This window comes from Petaurus breviceps, unplaced genomic scaffold (assembly GCF_028583685.1).
Source record: "Petaurus breviceps papuanus isolate PSGF00001 unplaced genomic scaffold, PetGlider_PUasm1.0 151, whole genome shotgun sequence".
NCBI lineage: Eukaryota > Metazoa > Chordata > Mammalia > Diprotodontia > Petauridae > Petaurus > Petaurus breviceps.
Window position 1 is genome coordinate 29753840 of NW_027185712.1, and position 13647 is coordinate 29767486.

Sequence of the window (13647 nt, forward strand, 5' to 3'; positions counted from 1 at the left end):
ATGTAGGTGGCATTTTCCATCACGAGTCTTTTAGAGTTGTCTAAGAAGAGCATTGCTGAGAAGAGCTCTATCAAAGTCAGTCATTTAATGGTATCTTTTAAACCATTCCTCTGGAATTCTTCCTCATGATTACTCTTTGCTTCTCTACTACCCTTGGAATGACCTTCAACTTTAATTCTTCAGGGATATGATGTTTTATGACTTTCAGTCATCAAATATCTTTAGAAGAATATTGATATTTTTAAAATGTACCTTTGTTTCAAGGAGAAGATTGGAGTCATTAAATTTCCCAGAGGCAATCCAACCTTTTCTTCTCTTCCTATTTAATTCTAGACCCAGCTCATTGTCACTTTGCACTATCTGTCCAAAACATTTTACTGTTGGGCCAACTCTATCCATCTATGTTGTTAAAATTCTGGATGTTAGACATGTTTCATCCACTTTCTTTTTCCTATTTGTATAGTTAGGCTGAACTCTGCTTATAGATCTCATTTAGGATGCTTTGCATTGTCCTAAGGAAACAGACTCCATCACTCTTATCTTTTATCCTCAGTATGTGGTGAATAGTAGTAGATGCTTAATAAATATATAATTGATTTTATAGTTATTGATATTTCCTCATACATCTTTTTTTGAGTTCCAAATAAATTCCAAGATTTTTTTTCTTAAGGGATTATAATACCTTAAAAATTGAGCTTTCATTCCTTCATTATTGGACCTCTTCCAAATATCTATAGTGTGGTTCAGCTGTTTTTCCCATCTTTAATTTCTTTAGAGACATTTTTATGCCCCCTTAGGAACTGTTCTATTATAGTCCAAGCATAATGCCTCTATTATTATTGAAGACAACAGTTTACCATATAAATCTTCATAGATCTTTTTAATTTTTTGTTTGTACTTCTAATTTCATTCTTACCCATCTGTGGTATTAGTTGCATTCTCATCTAACTTTCTGTAAGTTCTTTTCTCTCTATTGCTATTTTAAAAAAATTTTTATCTTACAAATTAAAAAAAAACACTTCCATATAAAGAGCAGAACACAGAATTGTATGTGAGTCTCTAATTCATACTGGGTTTTTTTGTTTGTTTGTTAAAAAGTACATAACAAATTCCACACATTATATGTAAATTTGTCCTACTTGTCTGTATTTTTTTCTGTTCTGTTCATTTAAACAAAAAATGTTTCAGTGGGTAGCTGCCTTTTTTGGTACTAGCATTGCTAACCTGTCCTCTCCATTCAACACTCCTCCAACATTCCAAATTTAAAAAGTGAGGTGGGGGGGGGGGAATCTTTGTAAAAAATATGGGTAGTTAAGCAAAAAGAATCCACCCAGTAGCCATGTCTAAAAGTGTATGTGTTTTCCTGGACTCTTTCTGCACTTTGATCCCATCACCTTGATTGGTCATATCATCGATTAGAGTTTTCTCAATTGTTTTTATTTACAATGTTGTTGTCCTTGTGTAAACCATTATTTTGTTTTTGCATACTTTTTATCAATTCATACTACAAATAATTCTCAGCCTCATTTCTGTTGGCACAATAATTTATAACATTCTTATGTCACACTGTGTTCAGCCATTCTCCAATGGATGGGCATCTCCTTTAGAATCTAATTCTCTGCTTTCCTTTTTCTTTATCTCTCAACATCAAGAGGTTTATTCTGCCTGCCATTATTTCTTCACCAGTGTTCTCCTTTTTCTTAACTCTGCACCCCTAATTCCTGATTGTTTCTCTGTTGAATTTGATGTATTTCTACATCAAATTGTTTGGGTATGTGTGTGTGTTTAACCCTTCTTTATCTGTTTCAGTTAAAAGTGAGGTTTTAATGATGCCCATTCCCCACAGTCCTTCCATGCTTTCATACTTCTCACACATCTTACTTATGAAAAAGAATAAGTTCCAATATTTTCTATACTAATGTATTTTTTGTATTCTCTCTTATTTTCCCTCTTCTATTTTTCTTTTTTGGAGGGGGAAGGTAGGGCAATTGGGGTTAAGTGACTTGCCCAAGGTCACACGGCTAGTAAGTGTTAAGTGTCTGAGGCTGGATTTGAACTCAGGTTCTCCTGACTTCAGGGCCAGTGTTCTATTCACTGCGCCACCTAGCCACCCCAATTTTCCCTCTTTTTAAACTGTCAGATAGGGACTAATCTGTCCCAAGAACTTGTATTTTTCTTATTTAAGTCCCTAAGTTTTCTTTGAAAATATTAAATGTCTCTAAAGAGACATTTGTTTCATTTCCTCCTATCATGAATATCACATTACGTTATCAGAAGGCCACTTCCATTTGCTCAGATAAATTTTACCTTTCTCACTTTCTCTTAATTCTTGTATTGGCATTTCAGAGTTTTCTTCTGAGCTCTGGTCTTCTCTTCAGAAATGCTTGAAAATCTTCAATTCCATTAAAAGTCTATTTCCCTCTAGTAAGATGATACTTAACTTTTGCAGGTTAAGTTATTTTTGGTTGCATGCATATATATGTCTTTTGCTTTTGAAATAATACTTTCCAAAATCTCCTTTCATTTAAATTAGGAACTTCCAGGTCTTGTGGGGATCCTAGATTTCATCTTTGGTACTTGATTTGCTTCTTTCAGGATGCTCACAGTATCTTTTCTTTGATATGGGAGCTCTGGAATTTGACTGACATTCCTAGGACTTTTCATTTTGGAGTTCTTTCAGAAAGTGATAAGATTCTATCTTTGATTTCTTATGCTAATAGATCTGGTTAGTTATCATTTGTGATTTATTGAAATATATATTTTAAAAATCATGTTTTTTCAGGGGATGTGATGATTTTTAAATTCTCCCTCCTTAACCCATTTTATAGGTTTTTTGTTTTTAGTAGCAGATAGATTTTTCTTCTTTTAGTTTTTTTAAGTTATTACATTTCTTTTTAAAAAAAATATTTCTTGATATCTTATGGAGTTATTTATTTTGGTTTGATCTTTTCTATTTTTTAGGGAGTCCATTACTGGGTAAGGTTTGCTCCTTTCTGTTCTAAACTATTTATTCTCCTTCTTATTCTTTCTTCCACAGCTTTAAAAAAAAATATCTTAATTCCTTAAGAGATCAAAAAAAATATAGGTATTCATATAGTCCTTGTGGAAAATTAATTTTTTTTTCTTCCAGTATCTCCTAACAATTATCACAGAATTACTTTCTTCTTTTGGGAGATCTCTAAATTAGTAGTCATTTTTGGTTCTGATTAGTTCTTCTTTGATTTACCCATCAATTTGGCTTTCGTTCTTGAATTTGGACTTTATGTTAGGAACAGGTTCCATGGCTGCTACACTTTGGGGTGATGTGATTGCTGTTCTTTGTCTAGCACTTAGCCCGTTGCCTGGCATATAGTAGGCACTTAATAAATGTTTATTGAGTTTAATTGAATAACTCTGAGTTCATCACCTAGTGACCCACCTGTTGACAATGAGTTTCTCTATGTTTGTTTAGCTAGTTGTATATTGCCAGGATCTCATTTGAAAACTCTGCTCTGGCAGAATCTTCAAAGAACTAGTGCATAAGAACCTAGGGTTCCTCTGTGCCACAAGGGGGCATCATAATAAGACTTGGTGGGGCTCATATGATCTTTAAGAAGCAAATAAAAGTTGATGGAGTTAGCTCTATCATAAGATAATAAGAAACAACATTACTACACTTGTTGTGTTGTTTCAGTTGTGTCTGACTTCTTGTGATCCCATTTGGGGTTTTCTTGTGAAAGATACTGGAGTAGTTTGCCATTTTCTTCTCCAGCTCATTTTATAGCTGAGGAAACTTAGGCAAACAGGATTAAGTGACTTGTCCAGGATCACGCAGCTGATAAGTGTTGGAAGCTGGATTTGAACTTGGATCTTCTTGACTCCAGGCCTGACAGCTTTTTTGCTGCACCACATAGCTACCCCTTACTACACTTAGTTGTTTCTTATTGTTTGTGATAAGTATTTGCAATAAGATCATTATAAAAATACCTGACGCTTTTGTATCAACTCTTGTTTCAAAGGATGAGGATATGAAGAAAATCTACCAAGAACTCAATAAAATCCTCTAAATTAAATCAACATATAATTTAATATTTGGGGACTTCTATATTAAATTGAGATTAGGGGAAAGCATAGAAAAATTTCTTGGAAAACATGAGTCAGAATAAGAAACAAGAGGCAAAATACAAACTCCAGTCGTGTGAATCATGAATATTTTCTTTGAAAAAAGAGTTGGAACTGGAAATGGAAAACACCTAACATCATAAAACATGAAATTAGTTACATTTTAGCAAACTAGAATACTAAAAACTAATGTGGAAATCATAACCTTATCAGTGAACAGAATTTAAAATCAATACCAAATTAGAATATCAAATAAAAATGAGAAGATATAGTACTCAGCTTGGTCTGATTGGAGCTTCTGTATTTAACCAAACTGTTCATCCCTTAAAATGAGAAATATATAAAAGAATGGATGACCCAGACTATCACCATTTCCTATAGAAGTTTAACCACTATGAATCAGTCACTACACTAGCTAGAAACTGCTTCATCTGGCAAACCCTTAATTTTCTTGCCAAGTCGAGAGAGAGAGAGTAGCCAGAGTAAGTACTGGTTTATAAATGTAATTATATATGTATATATATATATATATATATATATATATATATATACACACACACACACATACATATATATGTAATATAATTTCTTTTATAGAACCCCAGTTCTACCTGTCAGTAGTTAGATAATCTCTTGTTGGGAATATTTGGGAGTGATTACTCCTACGAGTATGGATTAAAATCAATATCTATGGCCTTTTTCTGCTTTGAAGTTCTTTGATTATTTTAATCTTTTGTGATTTAGCAACTGGTCCTTAATTTGTTTTGTAACTTTGGATTTTTACCAAATTTTCCTGAAGTACAAGATATATCTCTAGCTTTATAAAATGTCTAAGTTCATGGGAATTTTTCAGTTGATCTATGAAATTTTCACCCTTTCCTTTCTAGGCATTTGTTTATTCCTTTCCATTTCCCCCCAGCATGGTCTATATAGACACATTTATTGTCATTAAGCATTTATTGAGCATTTAAATTGAATTGGACCCTACTTGATACCATATTAAATTTAGAACTAAAAAGCGTTCTTTTTCTTTCTCAGTCTTCTTTGCTAGTTAATCATCCAGTTCCTACCCCTCAACTGTGGATGTTCTCCAAGGGTCTGCCCAGGAAATTTTTTCTCTTTTCCCTCCACATTCTCTCACTTAATTACCTCATCAATTCCCATAGTTGGGATTATTATTTCCATGTCCATGAGTCCCAGTTCTATATATCCAGTTCTAGTTTCTTTCCTGACCTACAGTCAGGAGACTGCTGGAAATCTCTTCCTGGATTCAGGTATTTCAAATCGAACATGTCCCTAATAGAAATCATTATATTTCCTACCTCGCTTCTTTCCTTAACTTTCTCCCTTAAATACTCTCTTCATCTGCACTTTATATTTTCATTAATAGCACGATGTCCTTCTAATCAGTCAGGTTTATAACCTTCACATCTCCAACTGCTAACTCCTTCCTTTTACCATATCCATTTAGTTCTAAGGTTTTTATTGATTCTACCTCCCCAGTATCTTTTGAATCCATCCTCTTTTTATTCAAACTGTAACTACTTTTGCTCAGGCACTTCTTACCTCTTGGCAGGACTGTTGCAATAGTCTCCTAATTATTCTTCTTGGCTCCAGTTGCCTGCCTCCCTCCTCCCACTCCAGTCTATCTTCCACATAGCAGAAAAAGTGATATTCTTAAGTCACATTTGACCATGTCCTTAACCCTGATCAGTAGACATTGTTACATACATCTAGGATCAGATAAAAGCTTTTCTATTTTAAACCCTTCACAGCCCAACTCCAACTAACATTTCCTACTTAGTTATACATTATACTACCCTTTATTATACATACACCACCCTTTACAAACGGTAGGATCTATTCAAAGGCACTGTGTTGCAGACATTCCCATCTCCCATTGCCATGCTTTTGGATTGGTCATATTAGTATCTGGAATGTGTTCCCTTCTTCATTTCTGCCTTCATATCTTGCCTTCTCTACTACTTGAGGCCTTTCCTGATCCTCTCTCCAGGGCTAATATTAATCTTCCTCCCTACCCCCAATTACCTTGTAATTATTTTGGATATATATTTTATTTTTTATTTGTATATATATCTCTACTATAGAATATAAATTTCCTGGGGTCAGGAACTATTTCATGTTTGTTGTTGTATCCACAGCTCCTGGCACTGTGCTTGGTACTTAGTAAGAACTTAATAAATGCTTGTTAATTGTTTGATTGCGTTTTAGATATTTGTAGACAATAGGATGCTGCTGTTATGGGTCAGATGGAAGCATAGGAAGACTACCAGTGAGGTGGCCAATTAATTAGAGAAGTCAGAAACCAGGAAATACATTATTGGGAGAGGTATTATAAAGGTAAAGGTTCTGAACCATGTAAGAAGCTGGAATATTATACACTGGGCACCACATTCAAGAAGACCTTGAAACTGAGGCTCATCTATTTCTGACAAAGCATTTTATAGATTTCCTGTCACAGCAAGAGCCAGTTCCTTGGGCTTGGGCAACCAAAGGCCAGTAGGTAGGAGTAGTTGATCCATATTACTAATGTGATAAATTAGCTAAGTTGGCTGGACTGTAGAATTTGACAGAACAGTAGATCTTAAAATAAATATATTAGGACACAAATAAGACACACTTCCAGATATTTACTTGTGCACATGTACAACCGATAATTATTGGCCAATATTTGTCTCATTATTTCCCTTTCTCTTATTGCCCTCACTTACCTCATGTGTCCCCCACTCTCTTCTACTCTCATTCTCCCCCATCCTTTACCTCCTCTCTCTCTTTTTTCATTTTGCTTTTTGGAGGGCAAGTGGGTTTTAGTGACTTGCCCAAGGTCACATGGCTAGTTTTTAGTGTTAGGTGTCTGAGGCTGGATTTGAACTCAGGTCTCCCTGACTCCTGGGCCAGTGCTCTATTCACTGCACCACCTACCACCCCCATGTCTCCTCTCTTTTTCCCTCTTTTTTCCCCTCTCTCCTCCTTCCCTTCCCCCCTTCCTCTCTTTTCTCTCTTCTCTCTCTCTCTGTCTCTCTCTTTAGCAATACTGTGATCTCTAGTGCAACAGGTTTATATCTAAAGCACCTTCATTGGGGCTTATTTTCTCCTTGAAATAGAAAGTACATTGTTCTTACCACAGCAGACAAAGGTTAAAAGATAAAAATAGTAAGAACAGTTGATGAGGTAAAGATATAAGGAATAAACATTTATTCCTTTTTCCTTAACCTTTCTCTCTTTTCTTTATTATGTTTCTATCAAGTACTTTTCTCCTCAACTGATTTCATAGTACTTTCTAATCTAATTAACTATATTCTAGTTTACATTATACTGTGTGAATCTATGTCCAAATTTTCTCCTTTTACTAGATTATAAAAGCTCTTTGCAAGTAGGATTTGTGCTTTTAAAAATAAATCTGTCTCTCCCAATACTTAACACTGTGCATTGTATAGAGCAGGGATTCAATAAATAAATAAGTGAAGGTGTCATGCTGTTTGTTGTAAGAAAGTGTGATTCCTGCCTTTGTAGTTTAGAATCTGGTTTGAGATAGGGGTATACATATATCTAAGTCATGAGCAAATTATTTGCCTCTTTGGACCTAAATAAATTTTTTTACCCTTCTGGGTCAAACATACTGAAGTTCTAAATCTGAAACTTAATGGAAATATTAAACATATTGACTACCTTTCAATCAGTTGGACATGACTAAATTCATTCTGGATGCCTCTCTTTGAGTACCTTTACCTTTACTTCTTAAGGACTCCCTTAGTCACATAAATGGTGAAGTCTTCATAAAAGAAATATGGGAGTAGCCCTTGTTTTTATTTAGAGCTTTGTGTTCTAAGGTGTATTTTTCAGGAACATCAAGAATTGTTTAAGAGGGAGAAAATGTTAGACTTAGTTACCATTAATATCACTACTCATTTTTTAACTTGGAGTAAATTCCTGTTCCTTAGTGAACAGGATTAACAATCTTAAATTAAGAAAGATTAACCAGGATGATAATAGACAAGGTTCATGTAATTGTATAATTTTTTTCTTATTGTGTGGTAAAAATGTTGAGATAAAAATGTGAATAAATGGTCAAAAAATTCATGTTACATGTTCCTGCTTTTGTTTGAAAAGCATAAATGAACTGAGAAGAGTATTGAATTTGGAGTTAAGATTTACTGGGGTTTACATCCCTCCTATGAAGTTTCTCAGCTGTGTTACCACACAGCTTAATTTGCATAATGGGGATAATGGCTGTAGTTGGGTTGGGTGGTGGTGATAGGAAGATCTGAATAAGAGAAGATTATTCATAGGACTTGAGGGACTTTAACATCAGACTGAAACCAAATAGCTGAACACTAAGTCAAGAGTATTTTAAAGTTAGTCATTCTAATTGGGGTTAGAGTTAGAATAAGCTATTGGGAAAATAGTTAAGGTAAACAAATTGGGTATTATTTAATAACTCCCAGGTATCATTTTTAAATTAAGTGTTTTGTTCTAAAACTCTACTACCATCTCCTGCCCTATGATGTGGAGCTAACGCTGGGTTCTAAAAAGTTATACCAGCAGATCCTTGTAAGCTTGTAATTCTAGTAGATGACCTTTCTGTCTGTCATTCAGGATAAGTTCTTAGTCTTCCTCTAGAAGCCTGGTTCCTCCATGGTGATGTTTTTCAGAAATAGCAGCTCATTAAGCCAGTCATTCAAGGAACTCTGATTTGTGTTGTAGGGATTGGTCACATTGATGAAATAAATCACTGATCCTTAGCATATTAAAGTATTAGAAGCTTAGTTTCAAAAAGTATGGAAATAGATAGTTGTTGACCTCTTTGGAGTACATTTAGACAGAGAGCTACCTACCTCTGATCACAGGGAAGGCATACCTTACTGCTTAGATTGGCTGTTGCAGCACAACTGAATTGTATCAGCTGTCTTTGAAGGAGTGAATAAATCTCAGTGGGAGATGAATCTGCAAAACATCTCAAATTCAGTTGAATAAATGTTTATTACTCACTATATGTAAGGCACTGTTCTAGATGGTGGGGATAAAAAAACAAAATAGTCCCTGCCTCTAAGCATCTTGCATGTATAGAGAAATAAGTAATGCAAACAAATTTTAAGAAATAGAGCATAGTAGCAACTGGGGAGATCAGAAAATTTCTAGTGTAGAAGGTGGTATTTAAGCCTCAGCTGTATTTTGACAGAAGCTAAGGCTTATAAGAAGCAGAAGTAAAGAAAAAAACACATTCCAGACATGAGGGGACTGCCTGAGCAAAGGCATGGAGGTGGGAGATCGAATGTTGTATGCAGTGAACAGCTGATAGACTAGAAGTAATAACTAGGAAGTACTTGTACCACAGTGACCAAATGTATTGCTGGTTTAGATACTACCATCTTAACTCTTTTTTATCCAGAAATTTCCAACTTCATTTTTATGAGAAAACTTGCAGTTTTATAATAAGAAGTCAAATTGGAAGAAGAAAAAACTATATAGCTTACTTTGCATTCATATTTAAAGTATATCTGTTTTGGAAAAGAGATTATACCTATATTGAATGAATCAGATTGAGTGCTACCTTGTTGGTGCTTAAAACATAGATATCAAATATATTTAATACTTTTTAAGTGTGGGAATCTGGTTTTTTTCCCTGAATACTAATGTTCCTAGCTTGTTTTTCAGAGACTAGAGTTATGTACTTCTAATAAATTTCAACATTAGAACTCTGTAATAAAATCTTTATAGTAGAAAAATAGTTCTTTAGTAATTAAGGGGCTAAAATTTACAACTAAAAAACCAACCCTGTGCTTATTTAGATTGCATACAAAAAATAAAGATGTTTACAGAGAATGAAAATGGAGAAATCATTCATTTAACTGGTTCAGTCTTACACTATAGCTTAATGATCACAAGTTAACATTGGATTATTGTAGCCATGGCCTATTCTGAGCAAGATATCCAAAGTTAGGTATCTTTGGAGTATCTGCTTCCAAAGAGGTGAAATCAGTTGAGAAAGATTTTTTAAAATACGTAATAAAGAACATGAATAAAACCTTTTATTATAGGCTTTTGTTTTGTTTGACTATGCATGTTTATTACGATGGATTCAGTTTTCTTCCTTTTTCTTTTTACTAATCCTATTGAGGTTGTTGGGACTGGAGACTGGGGAAGGAATAGGGATCCTAGTTTTTTTAAATGAGAAGAGAACAGAAGGAAGGCCAGGAGGACTCACCGAGAAGCAGAATAGCTTTGAAAGCTAAATGTTGAGCTTATAAGGACTATACTTAAAAGTAAAAGCAAATTTTGCATAATAGAGATTCACAGTTTGATGTATAAGCTCCTACTGTTTATGATGTAAATGGAAATGCTTATTTTGGTGTTTGGCATTTGTTAAGAGTTTTTTTTTTTAAATAAAAACTGCATATATATTTGTGTATGTATTTAAAATATACAGAACACAAAAAGTGCAGGAGACATAAAATTTATTTCTACCTTGTAGTGTATGTGTATTTAAAATATATATAATTTCACAGATTCTTTTTTGGTCTTGTTTTTATATTGAAATTTTTGTATTTAATTAAATTTAGAATAAAAATTAATAAGAAGATGGATTGGAAGCGATACAGACAATTTTGTGCTGAAAAACATTTTATTGAAGTTACCAAAGTTCAGCCTCCCTCCCATACTACTTTAAATTATAAATTTTTTATGAGGTTGGGGAGAAAGTGAATCAAGTTGGCTTGGTTGAGAAAATCCTTAATTCTCTAGTATGGTCCTTTAAACAAATAACAATTTTTAGGAGCTTGGAGAAGATAGTTGTAGCTCGAGAGCTAGATGTCACTTGAAGGAGGTGAACTTATTTCTTCAAGGGATATCTTTTCATTAAAAGCTGTTTAAAGCTACCTTACCTGCCCCATTCTCCTCTTGTAGCAAAACAAAACCAAAACCAAACACAAGGTGCAAAACTTGTACCTTGACAATCCAGCCGGTGAAAAGCAACTTTCAGCTATTTAGATACCTAGGACAGCTCCTAAAGCCTTTACATAATTCACTTGGAGATTGTAACCCTCTTTTATCCCCCCTTTAAGATGTTATAGAATTTATCTAAAGTGTATTAACTATAGTGCAACTGTTTTCTTTTATTTACAGAAATACTCATTGCTGCCTTACTTGATTTTAGTATTAAAGCAGTTCCTCTTGCAGAGGGACCTGAATGAAGTTTTTACAGGTGGAATTAGCTCTTATAGCCTAATTTTAATGGCCATTAGTTTTCTACAGGTAAGTAATCAGTTTTTAAAGATGAACTAATGTATGTTTTTTATTCTAGTTATCCTTCATTTTGTTTGTAAGAAGATAAAATGTTTCTGTCCTTTTTGCCTCGGTATCTCCTTATTCTGTTTTTTAACATGTGACATAAAGTGGCTTTTTATAAAGAAACCTGAAACTTTGTGTATAACAATTTAAGTTTTGGCCTATACTAAATAATATCTTATTCTGTTTCTACTAGAAGCACCTGGTGGAGCTTTCTTTAGCCTGGTGCCTAAAGTAGTTGGGGAGATCATCCTCACTTCAGTTCCTAGCCCACCCCCACTCACAGCTTTAGTTTGGTGGAGCAGGTGGTATATATATATATATATATATATAAAATATATAATATTATATTATATATACACCTATATATATTATATATATATAGGGATATATGAGGGGAAATGGAAGAATGGGGAAATGGGGAAAAGAGGCTTCCCTCTCTCATAATAAGAGGGATTTTGCTGTGCTAGGCATTAATAAACTTTTTTTTTTCTAAATGGTGTTCTACTGTTGGGATCAGTAGGCATTTGTCACCTTTTGTGCTAGGACTATTCATAAAGATAAAATAAAACAGTTACTCCCCTCAAAGTGCTTATATTCTATTACTGTTGATTTTGAAAATCTTCACTTAAGATAGAATATGGTTATATTTAGTAGATTAATTAAAAATATGGTACAGCTATTCTTTTGGCAGAGAACTTGAATATCCTTTCATTAAAGAAACTTTACTTCATCAATAATATTTTCAAATTTTGTCTTTGAGAAGATAGATTAACTTAAATGCTCTTTCTTCCCCTTCTGTTTTCATTAAGCACTTTTCCAGGGCAGTTAGGTAAGATAAAAATTTTATTACTATGTTTAGGCAAGATTACAATATTTATCAAGTAACTCATTCTATAATAATTTCTTTAATAGATCTCTTGAGTTGTAGAGTCCTACCAGTTTTGAGGGCAGTGTTGTGTACTGGAAAAGGCATTTAAGAACTGAGGTTTGAATCCCATTTCTGTTACTTAGGTAAGCTTGGGCAAGTCTCTGAGCCACTCTGGTTCTCACTTTCTTCACCTGCAAAAATGGGGGAGATACTAGAAAATCTGGAGTGTGTCTTTGAGCTCTAAGTGTTGTGATACAAGACTCTAAAATTATAAAATCACATCCAGGTCTAGAGCTGGATGGGGTTTAGCAACTATGTAGTTGATAATCTCATCTTACAAATTGAGGCAGCTTTGAGGTTCAGTGAGGTTATTAGACTAAGGTCACAGGAGAGGATTGATTTGAATTCAAGTCTCCTCACTCCAGATATTTGCTCCTTAGAATTAAGTATAATCTTAGTTTTTATAAGAGACATGAGGAAAATTCATTGTTACTAAAATTGTGGCTTTTTGTACTCTGATAATGTGATAGACAATCCTTAGTAGATGCACCTGCTATACTCCAGGCACTATTCTGAGAACTGAGAGTATGAAGAAAGTTTCCTTATCTGCCAATTGAGAACATATGGAGTCTCTTAAGATACCCTTAATTCCATGTATATATGTATAGGTATATACACATATCCATAATACACATACACATATCTGCACATATATATAATTCAACTATAATAAAACTGCTGCTATTTAATATTGTGACCAAGACAATGATTTACAGAGGTTTAATAATCTTGTGAATAATATTACTTAAAATTAGAAGGAATCATAGAGTTCATCTAACCTAACTCTCTCATTTTGCAGATGGGGAAACTGGTGCTCTCAGAGAATGAATGGGTATATGATTGTTTTCTTCTTTGAAGCATAGTAGATTTAATCTTTAGTTAGTATTTCTCTTATGTTCACTCTGGTAGACAACATTTTCACTCTGATGTTTCACTCAACAGCACAAAGGTGATATTTAACTCCCAAATATATTTCTCCAAGCTTAACTTCTGTCCTGCTTTCCAATTCCATATTTACATCTGCCTAAAGGATACCTCTACTTAGATATTCTGTTGTCACCTTGAAGTCATCAAAGCATTATGAAAAAGCCTGGGATGATGGATAAAGTATATGATGTCAGGAGACCTGGGTTCAGTTTTCAGTTCTGCTTCTTACTATCATGATGTTAAAGTCTCTTGTCCTCTCTGGACCTCAGTTTTCTTATCATAAAATAAGAGGGTTGGACTAGATGATCTCTTAATATCCATTTTACCTCTAAATTGTATTATTCTTTTAAATTAATTTTTTCCAGTGTCTGTTTGTAAACTCT

General features: G+C 33.9%; 1 protein-coding gene across 3 annotated transcripts in view; it reads left to right on the forward strand.

Annotated features, from left to right (window-relative positions):
• TENT4A (terminal nucleotidyltransferase 4A) overlaps positions 1 to 13647 on the forward strand; it is a 101296-nt gene that overhangs the window by 70584 nt on the left and 17065 nt on the right. For 2 of the 3 annotated variants that reach the window (XM_069076916.1, XM_069076905.1), the window contains exon 6: positions 11245 to 11373. The exons of the other annotated variant lie outside the window; for it this stretch is intronic. In XM_069076916.1, the coding sequence (XP_068933017.1) occupies positions 11245 to 11373 (129 nt within the window). The remainder of the gene's footprint in view (positions 1 to 11244; positions 11374 to 13647) is intronic. 3 annotated transcript variants of the gene reach the window in all.